At 38.6% G+C, this 26,756-nt stretch overlaps 1 protein-coding gene across 3 annotated transcripts in view; it reads right to left on the bottom strand.

Moving 5' to 3' along the window:
* Positions 1 to 26,756, bottom strand: part of LOC120531633 (solute carrier family 13 member 5-like) — a 66,717-nt gene that overhangs the window by 14,478 nt on the left and 25,483 nt on the right. For 2 of the 3 annotated variants that reach the window (XM_039757221.1, XM_039757223.1), the window contains exons 3-11: positions 11,109 to 11,237; positions 9,806 to 9,942; positions 9,247 to 9,443; positions 8,706 to 8,877; positions 8,357 to 8,479; positions 7,791 to 8,003; positions 7,572 to 7,678; positions 736 to 854; positions 204 to 365 (exon numbers count right to left, since the gene is read on the bottom strand). In XM_039757221.1, the coding sequence (XP_039613155.1) occupies positions 204 to 365; positions 736 to 854; positions 7,572 to 7,678; positions 7,791 to 8,003; positions 8,357 to 8,479; positions 8,706 to 8,877; positions 9,247 to 9,443; positions 9,806 to 9,942; positions 11,109 to 11,237 (1,359 nt within the window). The remainder of the gene's footprint in view (positions 1 to 203; positions 366 to 735; positions 855 to 7,571; positions 7,679 to 7,790; positions 8,004 to 8,356; positions 8,480 to 8,705; positions 8,878 to 9,246; positions 9,444 to 9,805; positions 9,943 to 11,108; positions 11,238 to 26,756) is intronic. The other variant, XM_039757224.1, reaches the window with a different exon arrangement.

Raw genomic sequence — 26,756 nt, 5'->3', positions numbered from 1 at the left:
TGAAAGCAGTTTAAAGAGGGGTTGAACTTGTAAAAGCATTTCCTCCTACCCACCCAATGATTTACTTGTATTATTAGAGATACTTGAGCAAATGGTGAGTCTTGAGACCACTAGATCTTAAGACAGAGCTAAACATCTTTGTTGTCACACAAAAGTATATTACTAACAATTAAATGCAATAAATATGTTATATGAGCTCTTACCATAGAGGCGAGGATGGGCAGGAAGAGTGTGGCAGTAGCAACGTTGCTGGTGCACTCTGTGAAGGTGGCTATCAACAGGCACAGGGTTATCGATATTGCCCATGGTGGAATGGCATGAAGAGGAGTCATCTGGTTGCCAAGCCATTTAGACAGGCCTGATGCCTAAATAAGAACATGTTTCACAGAAGACACAAGTCAACATCTCTGTGCATTTAATAAGAAGATGGCCTTTATGGGTTAAAGGTGACACCTGCTGTTGCAGAATGAACACCACACTGATATAATGAACAGGTAGCTAGCTGCTCTCCATGTGTTAAACTAAAGAGCACAGAGAGCTGAGGAGATCTGGCACAGGGAAACGTAACAACTTACTGGTCAAACTGATTTGAACCCTTGACCATTTTTCTCTAGAAACTTCACCCAGAACCACACTTGCACAGAGTGGCCTAGAAGTGTTAATCTGTTCCACTGCCAGTCCACAATTAACAGTGTGTAATCGCGTCGAATGCAGAATGAAAATAGAAACCCTCACCTCACTTCCTTTAGCAAGTGCAAAGCCACCTCCCAACAGTAAGACAATATTCCATGGCATCTTCTTCTGGGCCACTCTCCAGCTGAGCAGTGTTGTTGTGGAACTGCTACTGGGAGGTTCTACAGAAAAACAAACACAGCTCAAATTAAAATACCATTTTAGTAACACCTCACTTCACATTCTCCACCGTTAGCAGTAGGATGACAGAGGAGAATGGTGGGACAAGAGGCTGTGAAAGAAGACATTTAATTTACAAAAACAGTTCACAGAGACATTCTGATAGATATAAATTACACAAAGCATTCAAAATGTGAGAGAGATTGCAAAAACATGATCATAATGTTTGTTTAACTGTAGCAACACTAAATACCTACCTTCTTCACTACTACATTTGGCATACTGACTCTGCCATTGTAAGCAAGCTAACTGGCAGATCCTGAACCAGGATTTATCGAGACATGTAGACAATGAATGCCACTGTGGCGTATATTATTATGTATTCAGTAGCACCGGTGACACAGCTCAAAGGAAAGCCGAAATGTGATTTGACCAAGTAGAACTGGTGTCGCAATTCAGCCTGCACTCCACCCATGGCTCCATCTTTTGCCCTTTGTAATTTTTTTGTTTCTAATTCTTTTGTGAAATTAGATTTTCTGGTTTTGTTTCCTCTGTTCTTTGTTTTCATGCTTGATCAGTGAAGTCAGGTCCTGATGTTCATTGCTTATAATCAATGCTCAATGTCCAAGTGTTATTACTAACAGTACCTCAGTGACTTGAATGAAGAAGAGAAAGAAGATAAAAGCAGACGCACTGCGAGCATGGCATTCGGTGCTCACTGTGCCCATGTCTAAGTTCAGACTCTGTTCTTTGAATATTCATCACTTTTGAATTCAGATTTTGATCTTTGATCCCTTTTTTGGATGTGAATTCTTTGAATTTAGGATTAACCTTAGGATTTAGGTTTATAAGGTTTTTGTTCTGTCAGCGAATTGGAAAATAAACTTTTGAGCAAAAACTGGGAAATGCGCATGAAAAACAAAACAAAAAAAACACATAAAGCAAAACAAAACCGAAGCCCAATACAAGAGACAATAATTATGGTTTAGAGAACAAGAGGGTTAACTGAAGCTACATGTGAGGAAAGAGAACAAAGACAAACTTTGAATACTTCAGAGATTTGGTATCTGCAGATAAGGATTAGGATAAGGATTTGCACTCACAGCTGTCCTTTTATTATGGTGGCTCTGAAGTGCCATGTGCAAAAACAAATTAAATCATGCAAAAACAACTCAGAAAATGCAAAAACAAATTGGAAACACAAACACAAATCAGAAAACACGAAAACAAATCAGAAAATACAAAAATAAATTGAATACGTAAAAGCAAATCAGAACGTGTAAAAACAAATTGGAAATACAAAAACAAATTGAATGCACTAAAACGGTCCGTGTACTTTTTGGTATTTGAAATTTCATTTTACAAACAAAAACGAAAAAACGAAAATGAAAGGAATTTTCAGATTATTATTTTTGAGTAAAGAATAAAATGAGGGAAAATAAGGTCTTTTTTAATTCTGTGGTAACAAATAGCAGTCACAAACTTAAAATTACACATACTATTCTGGATTTATTTGTGATGCAAATAATGAAAGTGTAATAGCTCAAAAACAACAAAACAGACGCATTTTCGTTGTCTGAAACCAGAGGCATTTCTTCTTCTGCGCGATTTTTGACGACACGTGCGAACAGTCCTCCTCACAACTCATCGACCGACGGCCTTGAAGTTACGCTGCATGGCATCAGCAGAGGATGGACCATCACGTTGTTTTCGGAACAGTAAAAGAGTGACACTCCGGGACGAGGACATGACTGCAGAAAAACTGAGTCGCATCTTTCCGATAAAGAAATACAAGCTTTGCAAACTTTGCTTCATTGATGTTGCAGTTGTTTTATGAACTTTATTGTTGTTACTTACTGTGAAACAGCTAACACTTGGTGATTTCATTTACTAACACTAGATCTGGCAATTTTTATAGTGCTAACATTTTGAATGGTTGCTCATTGACAAGTGTAACACATGTTAAGAAAACTTTCTGTACATCACGTTGCTTTCCTAACGTGTTACACTTCTGCGCATTGTTAATACTCGAAACGTTTACTAGCGATAGCACTATAAAAATTGCTAGACTTAGTGTTAGTAAATGAAATCACCAAGTGTTAGCTGTTTCACAGTCAGTAACAACAATAACGTTCATAAAGCAACTGCTACATCAATGAAGCAAAGTTTGCAAAGCTTGTATTTCTTTACCGAAAGATGCGACTCAGTTTTTCTGCAGTCATGTCCTCGTCCCGGAGTGTCACTCTTTTACTGTTCCGAAAAACAACGTGATGGTCCATACTCTGCTGATGCCACGCAGTGTAACTTCAAGGCTGTTGATCGATGTCTTGTGAGAAGGGAGGACTGTTCGCACGTGTCGTCAAAAATCGCGCAGAAGAAGAAGTACTTCTGGTTTCAGACAATGAAATTGCATCTGTTTTGTTGTTTTCGAGCTATTAGACTTTCATTATTTGAATCACAAATAAATCCAGAAAAGTATGTGTCATTTTAAATTTATGACTGCCATTTGTTACCACAGAATTAAAAAATACCTTATTTTCCCTCATTTTATTCTTTAATCAAAAGTAAAAATCTGAAAATTCCTTTCATTCTCGTTTTTTTGTTTTTGCTTCTAAAATGAAATTTCAAATACCAAAAAGTACACGGACCTAAAACAAACCAGAAAATGCAAAAACGAATTAAATGCACAAAAGCAAATTGAATACACAACAATAAATCACAACACACAAAAACACATGAGAAAACGCAAAAACAAATTGAATGCAAAACAAATTGAATGCGCAACAACAACTGGAACGCACAAAAACAAATCAGAAAATGCAAAAAGAAACTGAATGCGCAAAAACAAATGAGAAAACGAAAACTAACTCAATACGCGAAAGCAAGGTGTTTTTATGTATTGTGATTTGTTGTTGTGTATTCAATTTGCTTTTGTGCATTCAATTCGTTTTTGCGTTTTCTGATTTGTTTTTGCTTTTCCATTTTGTTTTTGTGCATTGAATTTGTTTTTGCAGTTTCTGATTTGTTTTTGTGTTTTCTCATTTGCTTTTGCATATTCAATTTGTTTTTGCATTCTCTGATTTGTTTTTGCGCATTCTGATTTGTGTTTGTGTTTTCAATTTGTTTTTTGTGTTTTCTGATTTGTTTTTGCATGATTTAATTTGTTTTTGCTCATTACACTTCGGGCCACCATATTATATCCTATCACATTGATTTCACATGTGTCCCGATCTCAGAGGCCACGCCCCTAGCAACACCAGAAGCAGACCTAACGATGGAAACTGTAGGCCTTTGAGGACCCAAAGTCATGCAAAGTCATGACAGTCTTTACTGTCAAATTTACAGGGTACGGCCAAATTCTTACTTGCACGTGTTACCCTTCAGACATAATGGTTTCTACATTTTGTGAACTGTGTTTGGATATAATTAAGTTTAATAGGTTACAGTTAAACTGTTCACAATGCTTTTCTAAGTTAGTTTTGTAAATTGTGTAAATTCTTTCCCCTTTTGTCTGAATGTTTATCCATTTTGTGGCATCTTGTTTAGTGCTTGAGTTAGTTATATTTGGCTCTTTAGCTTTTAATTATTCATTTGATTATTAATAAATAATTATTTTTGGCTTCTGTTTTATGGAATAAAATTTATTTTTGCTTAATAAATAATTAATTGATAAAAACTAACTTCTGTTTTCCAATTTAAAAGTTTAAATAGATAATTATTCAAAAGGATTTGGGACTGTTTTTGGCTTTGTTACTCCTTCTCTGTAGGAGGTTTTGAAGGAACACAAATTTACAAAAGTAGAAATACAATGGCAGATCACTACTGTTAAACAATGCAGGTACTCAGAAGCATGAGTTAAGAGTAGAAGTGCAAAGCTTGCTTAAGCAGAATGTTTTAGTTTAGTTTATTGATAACAGACATGCACCGATCTTGACCGCATGTTCAGAGGTGACCACTCACGCCATGAGACCTCCTGACAGCAGCCAAGGTGATTGAGAGCCGTGCGATTCTTCATCACATTCGGCAGGATAGAGCGTGCCAGGAAATGGGTGCGAATCCAGACATGCAGATGGCAACTGAGGAGAATTAGCATACAGCTCTATCCTTGATTCAATGGAGTTACCCAAAAACTAGCAGAAGGTCAAAAACATAAAAAGGTAAGTAATTAAAAAAAGCATTAAAAAGCCTGCATAAAATGGCAAACATGAAAGGTACATAATAGGAGTCAGAAACATTAAAAAGGCTATTAGAAACAGGCCTCAGAATACAAAACAAACAGCAAAGACAGAAATCCAAGACAAGTAAGTTGATAACATCAAATCACAGGAGGCTTTTCCCAAAGGCACGGTTTATAATGTTGAAGTGAACTGTTCTAGTCAGGCTTCCTCTTTTACTTCACTCTACTCTTCCATCACGTTACTGCATCACAATTAGTGCACAGTACTGAATACAGGTAACAGAAGCCTGGGAGAAAATACACAACAATAAAGAGCTGGTCATAAAACTCAGCTACATTTTTAACAGCAGCACAATGCCATGACTCTTTCAAGTTGTTTCACTCACTCAATATTGATCATTTTTTGATGTCTCCTTTTCTATTCACAATCCCACAACAGGTGAGAAGTTAAAAAACAAAGAGAAGAGGAAAATATATCCAAAACAAAGGGTTGCTTTGGAGCAACAAACATCCAAAAAAGAATATCTGATTTGTAAATTTAGCTGGGTGGATTGAATACGTTAGTTTTTTTTCACTTTCTGATATATTAATATATCTCAGCCGATGTGAAACTGATTAATATAATGAAGTGAGGTATGTAATAAATTGCACAGGCTGAACACATGTATCCAAACCAAGCATTCAATGATTTTGGTGATCGGTGGTTAAGGATGAAAGTTGAAGCACAGAAGATGAGATTGTAGTGCTGCCTAAAGTTCTGCGCAGTCAGCTGTGACGTTTGAATGTTTGAATGAAAGCGGATACCCCAATGTGCCATGAGACCAAAGGCAAAGCCTTAAAAAACAAAAACAATAACTAACTAGTTATGGACATGTACTGTATGTAAGGCAGAATACTCAATGGGGGCTAGGTGGTCTTTTGGCCTGGAACCCCAAAATATTTTTTTTCTCCGGCTTAACTGGAGATTAAGGAATCTATTTCTCTTAATTACAGTATATATCTATTGTATGCAAGTGAGCATTACATTTGTTGTATGTTATTTATGCCTTATTGTTCTTATCTCATTTTAAATTGTTCTTTCTTTGCATGTAATTACTTCTTTGACATGTTGTAAAGCACATTCAGCTACATCCTTCGTATGAATAATGTGCTACAGAAATAAAGGCTGAGCCAAAATGAAGTGCCACGTTTCTCAAGGTCAATACGCGTGGTAGAGGCAGCCGAGTGGGTTGCGGTGGGTGTCCTTTGATAGGCAATCCTTGTAGTTTTCAGTCAGGAACATAACGTGGTCCGGTGCACACCATGCTTCGCTGTAGAAGTGTTCTTCAAAAACAACAAATCCATCATCACTACGCAACGTGCACTTCAGGATTCCTCCTAACAGTGACGTCCCAAATAGCAAAACAATTCTTCAGTAGGTGGCTAAATTTAGACAGACGGGTTCAACTTTGAACAGAAAATCTCCAGGCTGTCCTCGAACTGTACGAACGCCTGAAAATATCCAAGCTGTAAGGGCATCAATTTTGCAGTCTCCTAGATGTTCAGTGTGCAAACATGCTTCTACCTTAGGCATTTCCAGTACGTCTTTGAGGAGGATTTTGCATGAGAGTTATGTGCAAACATTCTGCAAACCGTTCATAGAGATGCCAGAGTCATGTGCAGCGACAAGGCGCATTTCCATTTGAATGGTTGCATAAATGAGCAAAACTTTTGCTATTGGGCTGAAACCAACCCTCGTGAACTTCATCAGAGACTGCACAGTGAGTATGTTACAGTTTGGTGTGCCGTTGCAGAATTTGCCATTGTAGGCTCTTACTTTTAGGAGGAGGGAGCAATGGTCACCGTCACTTTATATTGAAATGCAGGAGAACTTGTTTGCAGACCCAACTGGAAGAAATAGTTGTGGTGGATGCCTGGTTTCAACAGGATGGAGCAACAGCTCATACGGCGCAGAGATCATTGCAAGTTTTGTGGGAGATGTTTCTGGAGAAGCTGATCTCCCTGCACGGTGATGTCGGGTGGCCTTCATGTTCGCCTGATCTTGTGATTTCTTCTTGTGGGAGGCTATCTCAAGTCGAAGGCATACACATACCGACCTCAAAACCTTGAAGCCCTCAAGGGTGCTATTCATCACAAAATCGCCGCTCTTCAGCTTGAAATGGCTGAACGAGTCATGCGAGCGTTCAGAAATCATCTTGAACAGTGTATCGCTAATGATGGACACCACGCTGAAGACATCATTTTTAAAACACAGTGAAAAAAGTCCATTTTGTATACCCTTTCTTGTGTCGTAAAGAAATTTATTTTATCTTGTAGCATTTTTGTAGCATAAATGTTTGAAATGTGGTACTTCTCTTTGGCTCATCCTGTAAATGTTGTTGTCGTTATATTAAAAATTAAAGTTATTCATTGTTAGATAAAACTGATAATTGTTAAACAGTAAGGAGTGGACTGGCTGGACCCCACTTTAGTTTGTTCTTCAAAAGGTTCAGAAACCCGCAGTTTAAACAAAATGAAGCTGTTTGCAGATTTTCCATCTTACCTGAATCACCACTGGCTTGTCTCCAGAAGAAAAGTCTGGGTCTTTTGGCAGGGACGACAAAAAGCAGTATAGCAATGAAGACAGCGACAGTGGCATCTGTGACAAACCTTCAAGATGAAAAGCACAAAATGAACTGTGATTGTCCAACAGGAATACATGAATAACTTTGTTCGTGATAGCAAAAGGGTGATTTAAAAATTGGTTTGCATAAGGACTTACTCGGCTTCGGAATTGAAAACAAAAGTGGCCCATCCAGGAATAAAGCCAGGGTCTCTGGTGAACCATAGGATAACGAGTAAGGTGAACAGAGCCAGGACATTAATTTCACCAAAGCACATGGGGCCTAAGCGACGGTGCTCCTCCTTAATCACATTGTAAGCGGCAATCTCCTTCTCCGACTTCACCATTCCACATCCCCATGTCTTCCTGAAGCTATTAAATGAAACAGTCCATCAATTTGCAAAATTCACTTGATGTGACAGATTGTGCACTGCTTTGAAATTACTTGCCCCATTATCATTTCATCCTGCTGAGTTAAACTATATCTTCTTAGCTAGATAATTCTTTAAGGTTTAGCATGAGCCAAGACAAACCAAGATCACTCCTGCACTACAACAAACATAGATAACTGTGAAATTGTCTGAAATCTGGCGGGGTAGGCTGCTGTATATTGTTTAGCTCACATTGTATGAGTGATCTTTCCTCACCAGATGAAACTTTTAAATTTTACCAGACCCTGAATTTAAGCTGACCAAGAAAGAAAATATACATGGGCTTGCACTTACTTGAACCCCATGAAGACAAACTGTAACCACAACCAGGCTATGGTCAACATGAGAACCATGTTTGGGAAGGCAAAGCCAAACCATGAAGCAAAATTAATGACGTCGCCATTTTCAGGAAACAATCTAGGAAGATAGAAAAGATGAATGACTTGATTAGGTATACAGTATATGATTATCTAAGTGGTGATGGGTTAGTTGTGGGGACTGAAAACTCAATGACAATAGCAATGGAAAAAGACAGACAAAGATAGGAGTAGAAAGGACAGGTGAACAGGTAATACAGAAAATATGGAGAGGAGAAGAGAATTTTGGATAGATGAGGAAGAGTAAGGCAATGGAATTGACTCACTGGTTCATCTGTCCCTGAAGCACTAGGTTAGGCCCAGTACCAGTCAGCGTAGCAGTTCCTCCAATGCTGGCAGCATAGCACACACAAAGAGTCATTCCCTTGCACATTTTCCTTCTTTCTGCAGCTGGGTCACTTTGGCCAGATTCTGTCATGACCATGTCTTTCGGTACTACTGTGGAGTATATACCAGGGAAAATAAAACAAGAAGATCTTTTGAGAATTAAGACTTCAACTTTGGTGTCTTGCTTACTCAAAAGAACAGAAATTAATCCCAGTGCAGGCCTAGAAATACAGGAGATGCCATTAGGATAAAACACAACATCAACTAGGGTGAATACGGTCTAGCTGACATGATTTCTGTGTTACAACTCAGGCAGCCTTAAATGGACCGAATGAGACTGGACCAGAAGTTCTGTTTCTTCTTTTGAGAAATAAAGAAGCATTATATTGATGATAATGGACTTTTGGTCACCCTGAGGCAGACTGACATTAATTATATTTTCCAGGGCTCTTCGTGTTCCTAAATCTGCTTAACACTCACCAGTGACATCTTTAAGTGTTCCATTGCTCTTTTCCTCATTCTCGTACTCTCCATCATGAATGCAGGGACTTTCGACCTCAGTGCTGTTCAGCTGTTCCAACACTGCCTGCACGATGGGGACCATCATGGCAGTGGTGGCTGTATTGCTGATCCACATGGAGAGGAAAGCTGTGACACCCATGAATCCCAGCATTAGACTGCAAGACAACACACACTTATTTAGACAAATATATTTATAAGATCACTAATGCACTATTCACTGATAAAGTCAAAAGCGAAGGGAGTGTTTACCTAAGTTAACCAGAAGACACAGTCAAACCCTGGACAGATTGTCTAGAGTCACTAATCAGATATTTTATTCTTGCAGTATGTTCCTCCTGGACGAATGTGGGGATACTATTATAAAAAAGTATCCTAGAAAGTACAAGATTTATCTTTGGTATTTTTGTGATGCTTAGTGATCACTATGTGTGCTGAGATGGGCAAAGTTCCAAATTTTCAAAAGTTCACGCAGTATTTAAGAGAGAGAGAGATGGAGAAATGTAAAAGGGGCTCTTACAGTGCAGGCCGAACTCCCACGGTGAGCAACACTCTCAGTGCAATACGCTTGTGTAAGTTCCAGTGCTCAACTGCCACAGCTACCATCAGCCCACCAAGAAACAGCATGTTAGTATCCTTCAGGTACTGGACACACACCTATGATTACAAAAGACAGAAAAGAAAAAGACATTTTACAAACTACACAATCCAAAACAATCCATTAAGCTCATTGGTAAGCCTTGTTTCAGATGTATGAGTCGATACTTTATTCCAGATTCCCATATTGGTTTTTGTGAAGAAGTGTTTCCTATTTTTTTAGGTAAACCACATTCTCTTGAGAATTTGTTTTGCTATTTAACTGAAAGAATCTTTCTAGATGGACTTCATCTAAATGCCTTTTGAAAATTTGAAGGCCAGTATTAGGATGATAGATCCTTCCTTTTATTTAATTCTGTTAAAATAAGCTCCAGCCTCACTTGCTCAAAACTGGATTGAGTATAAAAAACATGATTTTTGGACTTGGAAGTAAATAAATGAGACACAGAAATGTTATTGCTTTTAAAAGTGAAAATCGGATGAGTATCTAATAAACAGACAAGTCCATTACACCAAAATCAAGAGGACTAGGAAACCAAAACCACAAAAAGGACAAAAGATACTAAAATAAGAGGGTAAAACAACAAAAAGAGAAAGCCATTTGGGCCTAGATGAACAAAGAATGTTCCTGACTGCATCATGGGGTGGATGGTCCACTTGCTGTCAATCTACTGCAATCATTCCTTCTTCTTAACTTCACATCCCCTACTACTTCTAGTTGTTCCACGATAAGCGCTTGCAGGATTCCAGGTGTCATATAGGCAAAACACCCCCCAGCATGGTCAGATGTTCCTGCATGCTCTTCAAACCATGAAGACAAACTGGAATTGAGCAGATATGCTGCCCTGCCCAGTACACTTGTGAGGTTACCACATGTTGCTGTCTAGCAATATGGGGAGCCTCAGATAAGCATACCTGCTACTTCATGGCCATGTCCTTCACTTTCTAGACAAATGTCAAAAAATCTCAAATTTCTTAAGTGATCTCAAGTCACTGATCTCAGAATTGAGTAGGTCTCATTTTCATTCTGTTTCAAGGACCCAATTTATTGAAGTGAGGTGGAAATTAAAGAAGGGTCACTAAGAGTCAGGCCTGCTGCTGGTCACTCATTATTCAATATGTTATTTCAAAGCAAAAATATGATCGGTCAGTAGCATTACTTAACTTTACACAAAAAGCATTACTCTTTACTTTTATTATTTAGCTGGTAAGAATTTGACTCTTACCTCTTTGGACTGCAGGATTCCAAAAAGAGGAAATAACAGGGCGGGCAGGAGGGCCGTGACTGCCAGTGGCATGGCTTCAGTGCACCAGTACACGGCCATCAGGATGATCACATAAGAGCAACTTGCTTCCTGCAGGATTCAAGAAGAAGCAACCTTCAGTGGCACGTTCATGAAAGGCAGCAAGTCATAAGTCAGTAAAGTCAGTGAATGGATAAAAACAGAATTAGACCATCCTAAATGGTTGTCTACAGTTTAATGATAATAAAGGATGAAAAGAGGAGAGGGAAAACAGCATAAAATAAATATTAAAGAAGGAAGAACAGGAGGAAGCCTAGAAAGAGAGACACAAGTGCAGAAAAAGTATTTAGAAGATGAGTTTTGTGAGAACATGGCTGTAAGGTGGGAAAGACAGAGACAGAGAGAAAATGGTACATTGATACCAAATCAGTTTCTAATACCATATCCCACAAGGCAAGCCCTGAATAACACCATACAGTATATATATATATTATTAGCAGTGGGGACACAGTGATATAGCGAATGAGACACAACCCTAAAACCATCCAGCCAATGGCATTCCTAAGGGTGGGAACAGACAGTTATAAAAAGGGCCTATGGAACTGATATGACTTGAATAACAGACAACACTAGTAAGAAAAGTCACATGTCAGAAAGAACAGCTTGTCGTATGGTGTCGATGTTGGACTGTGGTAGCCAATATCACACCCAGGTTCGAGTTTTGATAGTAAAAAAGGCAGAACGTGATGTTTTATTTGTCTATGAAACACAAACATTGCTGGTAAAATGGTGCTTGTTCTAATGTAAAGATGCTCCTGATGATTTAATGTTGATGGGATGATCTAAATATAGCAAAAAAAAAACACTGGTGCATGGATCCATTCTGCAAGTTATTATATTGTACACACGGATGTGTGAAATGTGAACACCACATTGTTGCCAATCAGGTGCATCCCTTCTTAACATGGCATTGCCATCTGTAAAACGACTTTTTCATCTGAATAATGTTCAGTGCAACAAGACTAATCAAGTTCGTGAATGGTTTTAGAAACGTGATCACTGATTCTTTGTAATAAAATAGGTTCCCCAATCATCTGATCATGGTGGATGGATCAAGCTACTTGAAAAAGAGATGTAGCATTCACTGAATAACAACAATGGAATGCAATGGAGCTGACATGAGTCAATACTTCTAGGCCGCACCCTTCTGGGCACAAGTCCCAACAAATGCCAGCTATTTTTGAGAACAAAACTGGGGGACCAACTAGCCAGGTTGGTATGTTTAATAAACTGAATACTCAAAGTAGATGGACCCATAATGTCTTATGGGAGTATCAGAAAAAGAAAAAAGGGAGGGAATATCACTGTCAGATTGTATTTATAAGAAATGAGCATATTCTTGTTATGCTGAAGCTGCTTTATGGTGCTCTGGTATAGTTGACGGAGACTTCTTCTAAAGAGTATTGCATTTGAATGGAAAGTGAGATCCTGGTGGCACAACATGGCAGCGAGCTAAATCCAGTAATTATTGCTCTTCTTGGAACTACACCATCATCCTATCAGACGGGCTAATCCCTCTGACTCTCCTCCTAGATTGACTGCGGTAAGAATCAGAGGACTTTAGGCAGTCATTCATTATTTTTACACAGTAATTGTTGCGGTTGGCCCGTGCTAGTAATCTAGTAATTAATGGTTTTGAGTCGACAAGCTATCATACTGACGTAATTGCGGACAGATGACAGATCTGCAGTCTGCAGCCTCCAGGATTTTTAGGCCTAGTGCCTGGAGGAATAGAGGGCCAATGGTTATCACCGAGCAACTATACATTTGTCAAATTTCATAAACACCAGTGTCATACAGGGTTTTAGGTTAAAGAATCCCTGTTTAAAGTGTGTGTCTTCAGTTTTCACCTTGCAATCAAAGCATCTTCCTATTGGAAAACATACGGATACAACTAAGAGGAAGCTATCTATGTGATAATTAACCCAGGGCCTTTTCTTTTTTTTTCCAAACATTAAGATGAAATAGGGAGACACTATGGCTCAGTGGTAGTGCTGCTGCCTCGCTGTAAGGAGACTGGCATCTATGTCCAGGGTCCTCCCTGTGGGGAGTTTGCATGTTCTCCCAGTGTCTGTGTGGGTTTCCTCTGGGTGCTCCATTTTCCCCCCACTGTCCAAAGACATGCTGTTTAGGTGAACTGGCAATGTAAACTGGTCTTAGCGTGTGTTTGGTGTGTGTGTGCGTGTGCGTGTCCTGTCCAAGGTTTGTTACTGTCTTTCACCCTTATGCTAGCTAGGACAGGCTCCAGCAACCCTGGTCTGGCCTAGAAAATTACATGACGAGGTGAAGTAGGCTTAACTTACTCCTTCAGTCCTTGTTTACCTTCCTGCATGATCAACCAGTAGAAAAATAATAGATGTTTTGAGAAAAGAAATTAAATAATTTTATAGTATAGGATTACATTATTGGAGGTGATTATGCTCTGGATTCTCCTGTAGCATAAGAAGGACTGATCTTGTGGATAAAAAGAAGCCCTTAGTGGATTAGGTTGTCTGTCCCTTTTTTGGTAGCAATGTAATTTTTGTTGGGTTTGCCAGGTAGAAGCACTTAATGGAGCGTTTTGCCTTTTTTGATAACTCCTGCCAACATTCATGTGAATATTAAGAGACTAGGTGATGAAAAAGAAAGCCAATATGTGGTTACAACTAGTTTTAAACTAAGAATAACAAGATCAGTGGAGCACTGGTAGAACAGAAACATGTAGAATGGCTAGATAGGAGGACAGAAGGCACTCACTGTCCTGTAGTTTGGCATATAGCAGCATCCACTCCTATGTTAGTTTAGCAAGCCCAATGTGTACCATCTTTTGCACTTCTGTGGTCCTTACTTCTGTTGTGATCTTCCTCAAAGTCAGAGAAAAAGGCATAAAATATTTTGAAAGATGCCTAAAACAATTAAGGCTCTATCTTTAAGAGGTGTCTTGATTTTCTCTCATCAAATCATTACCTACACTGTGTCAACTATCAACCAGCACAGGAAGGTGGCTTCCATAATCTGATTAGTTTAGGCCCTCAGACTCGCAATAAAGTGTGAGACATTGTTACTGTATGTGAAACTAGACAGCTGCACACTGACAACAGGTGCCATGTACTGTTCTTATTGTTTAATGTAACTCTCTATGGGGCAGACAACATTCTAAGTGGGGTACTGCAAATGTATTCTTTCGTTTTGGCCGTGTTGATAGTCTTTGATATTTTGCAAATTGTCACATTAATTAATAACTAGTTAAGGGTCTAAAATATCTTCCCTACTTAGAAATTTAATAATAACATTAACAATCTCTTGAGCTTTTGTGAACTTGAATCTCCCCTTGGGAGAATATCTATCTATCTATCTATCTATCTATCTATCTATCTATCTATCTATCTATCTATCTATCTATCTATCTATCTATCTATTTTTCTATCTCTGTTGACACCACTGGCTAATCCTGCATCAATACTGAACCTGCTCTAATACCGAACATCAATCCATCCAACGCATTTTCAGGACCCAATTGAAAGTAACTAGGTGGCTGGAGCGTGTCTCGCCAGCATCACACACAAGTTGGAAACCGGCCATGGACTGGCATCACTTTCATTGGTCACATTCAACCAAAACCAACCAAGTAAAATTGCCGTTTATCCTAACATGCATATCTTTGAGATATGAGAGTTAAATACAAGCAGATGGCATAGACATCACACAGACAGTGACTACCCAGCATTCCAGCACTAGCCACTGTTGCACCATGCCATTCCAAAATCCTACTTTAATCTTTCATGAAAATGGACACTTTTGCCCAACATTCAGCAGATCATCACTTTCATTAAATCTAATGTATCTTTAATAACATTACATTGAAATTCCAAGAACATTCAGCCACACTCTTTCAATTTTTTAGCAGTTTCACTATTCACTCTTAAGCGGCTTCTATGTATGCGCCAGGCCTGTGCTGAAGGACAAGTTTTAAATTACCGGTAATTGTTGCAGCATTGCTTATTCTCATCATGCTGTACTTTTAAACACTACCATTGTATTCTCTGTGAAGGTAAAGGCCTGGTTTCTATGTTTATTTTAGACATTGAGATTATTCTTTAATATTCTTGTTCAAAGCTTTAGCTTCATTTCTTTACAAGTTACAGTGTGTGCCTCTGAGGTATGACCTTGACAGACTTTATACTGACAGACTCAGCTGTACTCCATGACTACAGGACTGTGTTCAGACAGACACTTCTTTGTTTTCTTTTCTTTCATCTGCAAGCCTGCCCCGCTGTGTAACCCTGAGTGTCTCCTGTGTAACCCTATGTTTGAGGATTTCTCCTTGAGTTTATGCATGAATAAACTACCTGATTAAAGGAGGAGCCTTCTTCATGTCTTTGGTTGCCTTTCCACTATTTAATGCTTTAGTCCTTTTTTCTTTGTGGTTTTGGGGGGGGGCGGGTGGTCACAGATGCTTGCAGTATCTCAGATTTGGCCTTAGAAGTGTGTTATACAGTATAGCCGGCATTTTTCCAGACTTGTACTCTACAGATAAAAACACATAATCCAGCATTCATTTTGTCTTTCTGATCACTTATGTTCTCTGGGCAGAGGCCCTTTGGCATTTCTAAATGTATTCATGCAGCATTTTAGAGTTCCAAAATTCTCTTAGTTTTAATTACTACTTTTAAAATGTTCCATTAAGCCCAGTTTGCTTCATTCTGGCCTGTCTTCTACTGACTTCAGGGTGTCTGACAATTTGGAGTCACCTTCAGCATTGACGTAAACACTCCTTCTTTTACTCACCATAGAGATTTTAAGGACCTTGTCTATTTCCTAAGTTACCATCATCTCTAAGCACAACACTTGCCACCACCTTATATTAACCTTGGTACTAGGACTCTGGGAAAAAATGCTTATTTTGTTGTGAATGTGCCTGATTTACACTTTGAAACATGCAATCCACCTAAATCAGGGGTCCTTAATCACGGTCCTAGAGAGCTGCAGTGGCTGCAGGTTTTTGCTCCAACCCAGTAGCTTAATAAAAAGCACTTATTGCTAAAGTAACACTTCTGCTTCACTTTAGTGATTTTGAGCCCTTATTGCTTAATTTTGTCTTAAACAGCTATTTTAATTGCTCCTTATTATCAATAACATGCAAATGACAAGAGAGAGCAGCATTTCTCCATTTAGCTTATTTACATTTACACCTGTGTGTATTTATCTGCACTATTGGGTTTAAATACTTGGAAGAAAATTGAAGAGAAAAAAGAGAAGGACTGAGAATTACTCGTCCATTTTAGCCTTCAAATCATTTGCATGATAGAAAGGGAAAGAAAATCTAGGATATGAGAATGACCTGACATAGCAGAGTTAATTTAATTTCATAGCTTGTTAGTGCTTTATTGGCAAGAATTGCTTTCTAATTAAGCAACCAGGTCAGAACAAAAACCTGCAGCCACTGCGGCTCTCCAGGACTGGGATTGAGGACCCCTGACCTAAATGAAAGGTGTGCATCCCCATGGTTGCTATGTCTGTGCTGTCCAACAGATGGCGCATCACAAACATTAGCACTGCTTTTACAAATCTTGCACTAAATGCTGTGTAACACAGACATGAAAACTGGATGGACACAATGCATTGCAAACTGCTGAGGTCTATGGTGATTACTTAGATTTCAACCCATCTGAGCTACTTGTTTGTATAATTTGTTATTTGTTATTAGTGAATAGAACTGGTCAACCCTTCATCTCACACTAGCTGGAAGAATTAACACTGTTAAGATGAATATTCTTCCTAAGCTCCTTTTTTATTTCAAAACATACCAATATACATTAATAAATCGTTCTTTAAGCAATTAGATTCAACAATAACCTCATTTATTTGGAATTCTAAACATCCACGCATCAAAAGAGCACCCTACAAAGACAAAAGGCAGAAGGCGGCATGGCTCTACCTAACTTCCAGTTTTATTACTGGGCGGCAAATATACAGTCGATAAGAACCTGGACACAAATAGAAGAACATACACAGGCATGGACCGCAATAGAAGTAAAATCCTGCAGTACTTCTTTGTATTCCTTGCTTTGTGCTCCAATAAACACACGCTATCGGCAATACACTAATAACCCAATTGTGCTCCACTCACTTAGAATCTGGAACCAATGTAGAAAGCATTTTAAGACGGAGAAGCTTCTTTCTGTGGCACCCTGCAAAAGAACCACCTCTTTCAACCCTCACAAACATATGCAGTTTTAATATCTGGAAAAATTTGGAATTAACTTGCTTAGAGACCTTTATATAGACAACGCCTTTGCATCCTATGAACAATTACGTTCCAAATTTAACATTCCAGCTACAAATTTCTTTCACTATCTTCAAATCAGGAACTTTGTTAAACAGAACCTTCCAGATTTTCCTCATCTTGCACCCTCATCCACGCTGGAAAAATTATTGCTCAATTTCAAGGAGTTAGACTCCATCTCTACAATATATAAAATCCTTTTACAATCCCTTCCTTTCAAAGATCCAAGAGGACACTGGGAAAATGACCTCTCAATTAATATATCAGAAAAGGAGTGGAAAGTAGCAATGCAGAGAATTCACTCAAGCTCCATATGCAAAGCATACAATTATACAACTTAAAATTATATATCGAGCACATCTGTCTCGACTAAAACTCTCCAAAATGTTTCCAGGGCATGATCCAACCTGCGAACGTTGCAACCAAGCCCCAGCCTCACTAGGTCACATGTTCTGGGCCTGCTCCAAATTAACATTATTCTGGACAAAAATTTTTAATTACCTCTCAGACAGTCTTGGACTCACAATCCCTCCTAACCCATTAACAGCTGTGTTTGGGGTTCTTCCAGAGGGTCTTAAAGTGGAGAAAGACAAACAAACTGTGATTGCATTCACTACACTGTTGGCACGCAGACTTATTCTGATAAACTGGAAGAACCCAAACTCTCCTCTTTAAGTCAGTGGGAAACTGATGTGTTATATTATTTAAAATTGGAAAAATCAAATACTCAGTTAGAGGATCTGTGCAGACTTTTTCAAAACATGGCAGGATCTAATCAGTAATATTTTGAAATGATTTTATAAAGCACAGAGAATTTGTTGATTTAGGTATTTTAAAAGCCTTAAATTTTACACGCTTGGCTTGCTCTCTCTCTCAAGGGTGGGGATCGATCTGTTCTTAGCATAATTCTTTTTTTTTTGTAAAACTTGATTGCTATGTATTGATTGTAATAAAATTAATAAATAAATAAATAAATAAATAAATAAAAAAAAAAAAAAAAAAAGAACTGGTAGTACTGTAGGATTCAAAATAAGACCTGCTACCTAAGATTACAAGTTATTTGGATATGTGGATGTCTCGCCAGCATCACACACAAGTCAGGGCCGGCCATGTACTGGTACCACCCTTTCATATGTCATATTCAACTAAAATCAACCAAGTAATATTGTCATTTATCCTAACATGCATATATTTGAGATATGAGAGTTAAATACAAGGAGATGGAATAGACATCACACAGACGGTGACTACCCAGCATTTTAGCTGAGGTCTATGGTGATTACTTAGATTTCAACCCATCTGAGCTACTTGTTTGTATAATTTGTAATTTGTTATTAGTGAATAGAACAGGTAGTATTGTAGGATTCAAAATAAGACCTGCTACCTAAGATTACATGTTATCTGGACTTGTGGATGTATCTTCCAGGTTTGAACCCAGCCTAGTCACTGTCAGTGTTGTCTTCATGTGTCTGAGTGGGTTTATCCCATGAACTCTAGGAAACCTTTCTAGTGAGAATGTGTGTGTGTGTGTGTGTGACTGTCCTGTAATGGAATGGCATGTCATCTAATGCCTTATACTTAATACTGTGTGGATGGACTCCTGCACCCATGACCCAGAACTGGACTACTGTAAATGAGTTTGTTAATTGATGGATGTATGGATGGAGAGAATGAGCAGAGAATCATCAGATTGTAGACTACATCATGGAAAGCATGGCTCCCTCACTCATAGTGCACTGCCCTGTTTTTATGGCCATGCACTTTATGTATGAAGGTTGTGAGAAATGCGGTCAAGCTGATTGGCTAATCCTGACTTGCCCATTGTAAGTCAGTATGGATGTGTGACTATTGCCTGCTGCTGCCTGGTTAGGTTTTAGCCTCCTGTTCCCCTATACCGGGGGGCTATTAAACTAATAGAATATGCTGTGTCACAAAATAAACCATATGCATCATCAAAACCACAAAAAGTTCTAAAATGGTTTCTGAAAACTCAACCTAACAGCTATAACCTATGACCAATTTTTTCTTCTTAAACTCCAACTCAAGCAAGATCATCCACAATATTGTCTTGATGAAATAAAGAAGTGCACATAGTATGTAGTACTCAAAAATGTTATATTTGTGAATTTCAGAGGAAAGCCCCTCCAATCAATCGACTAATAGCTAATCATCTCATTCAAAGCGTATGGTATGTTCTGCTGCACTCAGAATGTGGATGAACAGGTGTATCCATATCTGTGATATCAGGCAGAAAATGAGAAGAAAAGCTAAAAGCTCCAGAATAGCAAGTGTGTGTTACAGTAAACAGGAATTAAATACATTACTAACTAACATTACTAAATACGCACAAACTAAACGCTGTCATGACTGGAAGGTTCTGTATGTTCTGTTCTCTCAGTCAATTGCCAAATTATGACAGAAGCATGCAATAAAATGGATACATGCTGGAAAAGTGGACACAACGACTGGTGACTGAACAAGAATGACAATTATGCATCTCAAAAGACACATCATAGAAGACGGCGTAGCAGGTGGATTACACACTGACATTGTTCTCATTCTTTCTGAGATCAACAGGCCCTTCAATTTCTGAAGCAGGCACTTTCCCATACATTTATTAATTAGGAAATGTGGTGTCGTGGCAAAGGTCCTCTTATATTTGTATGTGAAGCTGAGCAAATCACTTAACCTTCTCGTGGACAAATTTATTATAAATAGGTGTTAACAGTTTAATGAAAGTTGATTTTGTAAGATGCCTTGAGTCTGCCAAGGTGTTTGCCAGAGCTTTTTCTAGCAGCACTGACTGGAAGGTATGGAGGAATATTTCGGACAAAATGAAATAAATAAATAAATGCGTAAATAAATAAAATTACTGTGAAATGTGAGCATAAATAAATAAATGTGTCATGAAATGACAGCCTTAATAAATAAATATGTCATGAAATGAGAGCATAAATAAATAAATGTGTCACGAAATATGTTTTTCGTTGCTTATTTATTTATTTCATTTTGTCCGTAACATTCCTGCAAACCGTCATGAAATACGGCTTGAAATAAAACTGTCACCTTCACTCGTCAAAGTTGAGAGGGTGGGCTCTAACACGCCCTCTAGTTACTGATTGGTGAATCGATAGCACAAGAATTAATTAGAAAAATGCTTACTACTGCCGATGAAATGGATTCTGCCGAAGATATTACGTATTTCAGAGAGAGAATTGAAGATTTATCGGAAGAGATTACAATGTTGGCGGCCCTTTTAGAACTGAGTATTTGACCCTTGTTTTACGAGTAGAAAGTCAGTTGCATATTCGCAGCTACTTTTTCAAACAACTGTACAGCTCTGATCAGTGGTAAAGTTGTTCAGTTCAAAATATTAGGTGGAGCTGCTTTGGGCATTCCATGTCAAAGTACCTAAACTAATACAGCCGTTGCAGCTTACCGTATATCAAACTGGCTCATTCGCCTTGTGATCGTCTTCTCTGATACACCATATAGATCTGCAATCTGTTGTACTTTTACACCGCATAACAGAAGGTGTTCTATTGACTCAGCTGGAATGTCAAAGGATGGACGTCCAGAGCAGGGAACTGCATCACCTGAACTGCAGTGTAGTAGAGTCTGTTCCACCTGTTCTTCGATAATTTCAAAACAGTTTCATCTATATCGGAGTCTAAAAGGGCCGCCAACATTGTAATTTCTTCCGATAAATCTTCAATTCTCTCTCTGAAATACGTAATATCTTCGGCAGAATCCATTTCATCGGCAGTAGTAAGCATTTTTCTAATTAATTCTTGTGCTATCGATTCACCAATCAGTAACTAGAGGGCGTGTTAGAGCCCACCCTCTCAACTTTGACGAGTGAAGGTGACAGTTTTATTTCAAGCCGTATTTCATGACGGTTTGCAGGAATGTTACGGACAAAATGAAATAAATAAATAAGCAACGAAAAACATATTTCGTGACACATTTATTTATTTATGCTCTCATTTCATGACATATTTATTTATTAAGGCTGTCATTTCATGAAACATTTATTTATTTATGCTCACATTTCACAGTACTTTTATTTATTTACGCATTTATTTATTTATTTCATTTTGTCCGAAATATTCCTCCATAGGAAGGAGGGGTCTAACTACGTCACATTACCTATTTACTGACACTCGACCAATCAGCTGCCAGTATTAATAAATGGAAAGAAAGAGGAGCCCTCAGGAATAGTCTACAGAAACATTGGGGAAAACGGAGAAGGCACCTCCATCTCGCAAGTCTGTTTGACTCAACGCTGGAACATTGCCTAATAGAGCAGTTTGTTTTATAATTGAGACATATCAGTTAATGAGCCTTAGATGATCTCTTTACTATTTTTCTGTCTGGTATTAGTCGAGAAGACTATTTGGTAACACTTTAGTTTAGTTACTGCAAAAATGACTCTATTATTCATTTACTATTATGTAACAAGACCTTAACAAAGGCGACTATGGGTCTTCATAACACTTATAAAACATCAGTAAAGTGTTTATCCATCTCTACAATGCGATCTGACAGCAAAGCGTCACTTTGGAGTGGTCTGAGGTGGCTTAACTGCTGAGACACATTTCTCTTGATGTGACATATTTGAGCATAAGATCTGTGAATTCTCCACATTAACAACATTTTACCATCATATCAATATGCATCCCTGCACAGAGATGAATAACATAGCTACTGATGCTTTATAAATGTTATGAAGACCTTTGTTAAACTCTTGTTACGTTAAGAGTAAACGAGCAATAAATGCATCGTTGCAATACCTAAACTAAAGTGTTACCGACTTTCTGTAAATCAGTATCCTCCAAGACTCGACGGCGGTTTTCAGTATTGGTTTTGGGCAGCACTTTTGTCTTGAGTTTGGTGGCCGTACCAAAAGACAAGTCGGAAGACATAAAAAGGAGAAGCAACTCTCTGGTAAGAACTGAAAACGTTTAGTAAAGACCACCCAAAAAGGGCTTGTTGGGAACTATGCAAGGTGATATAAAGGTGATGAAGCATAGTTCTGGGAGTTTGCCTTGGTGTAACAGCCTAAAACTAATACATTTGATGGTAGAGCATAGAAAATATTTTCTACTGTGTTACAATATGCACAACTTCCTAATGTAGTGCACAGTGCACAATAAATACATAAAACAGAATAATATCAACACAAACAGAGCTGGACACTCTCCTTTTGGATTTGTGTATGTACAGTATGTATATATGGTGGGTTTGTTACAGTTAGAATTAAATGTTCTATTTAGGACATATGCAGACATGTTCTGAATGAAGTTTATAACCTTGACTTTAGAGCCAAAGGCATCTCTGGCAAAGTATAATAGTGGGTTATGAAAATGAACATAAAACAGTGCAGATCTTGGGGAAAAAAGGCAGCATATTGAAGTTTTCAGCACAGCTTCCCGAGAGCTCCAGGCCACCGGGATCAAATGACAAGCCTCTCTCTGTCTGTGTGAAGTTTGTGTGTTCTTCCTTTGTCCAAATAGGCCGTTCTTGTGTTGTCTAGTTTACTCACACCTTCCAAAGACTGGCAGCTGTCTGTTAATCCTGTGTGAATGTGTGTGTGTGACTGTACCCTCTACTAGATGGGTACCTCATCAGGGTTTGTTTTGTGTCATGCTCCCAGTTTTCATTGGGTTAGGATAAGGTTTGCCATGAATCTAAAACTGGACTATGAATGTTCACATGATGGATGGATGGTAAGAAGTTATCAAAGTAGCACCTCTGGATCTGTTTTAGGAGCGTTCCTTTATCTAAACTACATCAACAGTTAAGATTCATATGACTCCAAAATAGATGACACAGCAAATATGGAAGACATAACTTCATCTTATCAAACCCATTTAATTCAAGGTCACAGGGTAGAAAATATCCTGAAAGAACTGGATCCAACGCAGGAATCAGTTTTGAACAGGAAGTCAGATCTTCACAAGTCCTACTCATTCTCAGAATAAGGTCAGTTTTGCGCCATTAATGAATCTAAACTGCGTGACATGCGAGGAAAACAGAGAACTTCAAAGAGGACTATTTAGACACAGAGGTATCTAAAATAAAAGGACACTTTTTGAAACTGGGCAGACACCTAACATTGTTTTTCAGGTAAACTTTGCCCAAATACAAGATGTCAGAAGCCCAGCTTTTATGAAAAATTGTGTATTAATCTTAAAAAACCTCATCTTCCCCAATTCCACACCAGTTCATTTTATAAATGTACCCAAGGTTTGCCTATGGAGACAGACTGGTCTTATCTGGGGTACAGATGTGAACACATTTCTTGGTTCCCCTCCATGAAAAAAGAACTCAGAATTGTCTCTAAAATAACTTGTTTAGTCCGGATTTAACAAAAATCAGACTTTGCTTTAGAGTATTGATTCAATGGAATATTTCAAATAATAACACAAATGAAAATGGTATGGACAAAAATGATGGGACCCTTAACCTAATATTTTGTTGCACAACCTTTAAAGGCAATCACTGCAAACAAGCGATTCCTGGAGCTCTCAATGAGACTTCAGCACCTGTCATCAGGTAGTTTGGCACACATTTACTGAGCAAACTGCTCCAGCTGTGTCAGGTCTGAATGGTGTCTTCTCTAGACTGCATGTTTCAGTTCTGTCCATAGATGCTCTATAAGATTCAGATCAGGGCGTATAGAAGGCCACTTCAGAACAGTCCAATGTTCTGTTCTTAGCCATTCTTAGGTGCTTTTAGCTGTGTGTTTGGCTCATTATCCTGTTTGAGGATCCATTACTTCAGACTGAGGCCGAGCTTTCTGACACTGGGCCATACATTTTACTCCAGAATGTCTTGAGAGTTTTGACATTTCTTTGTTCCCTGCACAGACTCAAGGCACCCCATGTCAGACACAGCAACGTAGTCCTAAAACATAACTGTGTTCTTCTTCCACTGAGCCCACTGTTGCTCAAATAGCAACAGATGGTGTGATCAGACACTGATGGACCTTGACCTTAGAGTTCAGCTTCTGTCTCTTTGGAAGATGTGCTCTTCCATTCTGATGGAAGTTGATTTTCCTTTCGCATCCAGGTAGGTTGGCTACAGTTCTAAGGACCTGAAACACCTTCATAATATTTGGAGCTGTTTTCACAGGAACATCACACTGCTTGGAGATGGTTTTCTAGTCTTTGCTGTTAACATTTTTGTCAATAATTTCTTTCTGATCTCCTTAGACAGCTTTCTACTTTGTTTTCTCTGGTCCATGTTCAGTATGTGACACACAATAATACCAAACAGCAGAGTGACTACATTTCTCCATTTAAATAGGCTAAATGACTGATTGCTCGATTTGAGAAGTTTGTGATACGAATTAAAGAAAACAGCTAGTCTGAAAATTCACTCTAATCCAGTTATTTATGATCTTTCCTGGGGTGCCAAAAAGTGTCCTGGTCACTTTAGAATATCTTTGTAGAATAAGTAATACTTGATCTCTTTTCACACTCGCCTTGCTTTACTCGATGACATACCAAACATATGCAGGTATCATGGGATAACTGCTTTTCATTTAATCACTTTTTCAATGAGCTGTAAGGGCACCAACAATTGTGTCCACATATGGATTCCCTTTCAGTCTCCTCACCTTTACAGATGTCTGCTCTTGCCTGCTCCCCATACAGATGACCTCAACACCCCCAGTGTCCTTCCCAAGCCACAAAGATGTCTGTTCTACATGACATTGTCCCAAAGTAACAGTAAATTCAATTACAATAAAGAAAAAGAATGTGTCCATCCAGAAAGACAAACACCTGTAATCATACTGCCTGTTGTACTGCCCCCTACTGCTCTACTCTAAACTTTCCATTGTGTTGCAGGAGACTGCCACAGAGCAAATGTGCTCTAAACTGTCCAATCCTGGCAAAGTTCCAGATTACACCCCTCCTGAACCCAATCAACTAGCTTTATTATTTTCAGGCATGTACATTCAACAAGTGCACGTTCTGAAACAAATTTAGATCCTTTTGATAACCAAGTGAACTTGACTGTGAAGCGGTGGCCCTAGTGGAATAACACCAATTTGAAACATTTTTGGGAGGAGATTTCTGTGTGAATGGTCAAGCACTGCATGACCACTGCCATCACTATCCTCCTCTCTCATTGTCTGTGCCCATTGTGGATATTAGCAGCTGATGACAAGGGCATTGTTTGCCACTGCACTCCAAAGTCTTATTTAAACACGGGCAAATTCCCCAAGCGCCACAAAGGTTTGTTTTCATGTTCCCTTCATTCAGCTTGACATTCTTGACCTCTCACCCCTGACACACATAGATGATTTCATCTGCCTCTCTTTTTTCAATAATACAAATTCACCTCTTATAACAATGTTAAACATTTCCTAGAGGATATGGGTCAATATGACAAGAACCTCATGCACAATTTGGCTGATATACACACATGCAGTGCACTTGATCTGCCAAGAATATGACGGCTATCAAGTGCCAGCGCTTGTTTGCTAGGCAGTACCTTATCAGATATGTGCCATATAAACTAGCCCAGGCAATTTCAGTAATTATCTTGATGAAACACTATAGGTATTAATCTCCATCCATCCATCCATTATCCAACCCACTATATCCTAACTGCAGGGTCACTGGGGTCTGCTGGAGCCAATCCCAGCAAACACAGGGTGCAAGCAGGAAACAAACCCTGGGCATGGTGCCAGCCCACAGCAGAGGTATTAATCTGTCATTAAATAAGATTTTTTTTGATTCCATTTATTTATACCTTACAAAACTGGATCACCAGAAGGATGAGAGGAGTTTGATTTGCTCACAGGAAGTTGTATTCGCCCACTCAGGGGGCAGAAGCTGGCCAACACCCACAAGAAGAGGGAACAAATTTGATAAGCTGGAGGTTAGTCAAACAAAAACAGTTCACAGTTCACCTCTGACCAAACTTTGACTGGAAATAATGAACTGTTTAAGGATGCTGTGCGGTGCAAAGTCTCAAACACAACTCATTTCTGGAACATACACGTGAACTACGCTTCCTCCAAAGACCACCAGCAAAGTGTCCGCCAAATTTACTCCAAGTCTCTGTTTTAGGCATCCAAAAGTTTGTTTCAGCTGTAGGGTGTTTTCTGTTTTCACCTAAGGCTATTTTGTGCTGCATGTGAAATATATTTATAAATATGTACAGCATTTTGAGAGTGTGAAAAGAAAAAAATAAATTGGGCCAAGTCAATGAATCTATCTGTGATACTCTGGTATATATATATATATATATATATATATATATATATATATATATATATATATATATAT

The sequence above is a fragment of the Polypterus senegalus genome, chromosome 6, assembly GCF_016835505.1.
Source record: "Polypterus senegalus isolate Bchr_013 chromosome 6, ASM1683550v1, whole genome shotgun sequence".
Lineage (NCBI taxonomy): Eukaryota > Metazoa > Chordata > Cladistia > Polypteriformes > Polypteridae > Polypterus > Polypterus senegalus.
The sequence above is the reverse complement of the archived record's forward strand: the minus strand, read 5'-3'. Positions and strand labels throughout refer to the sequence as shown.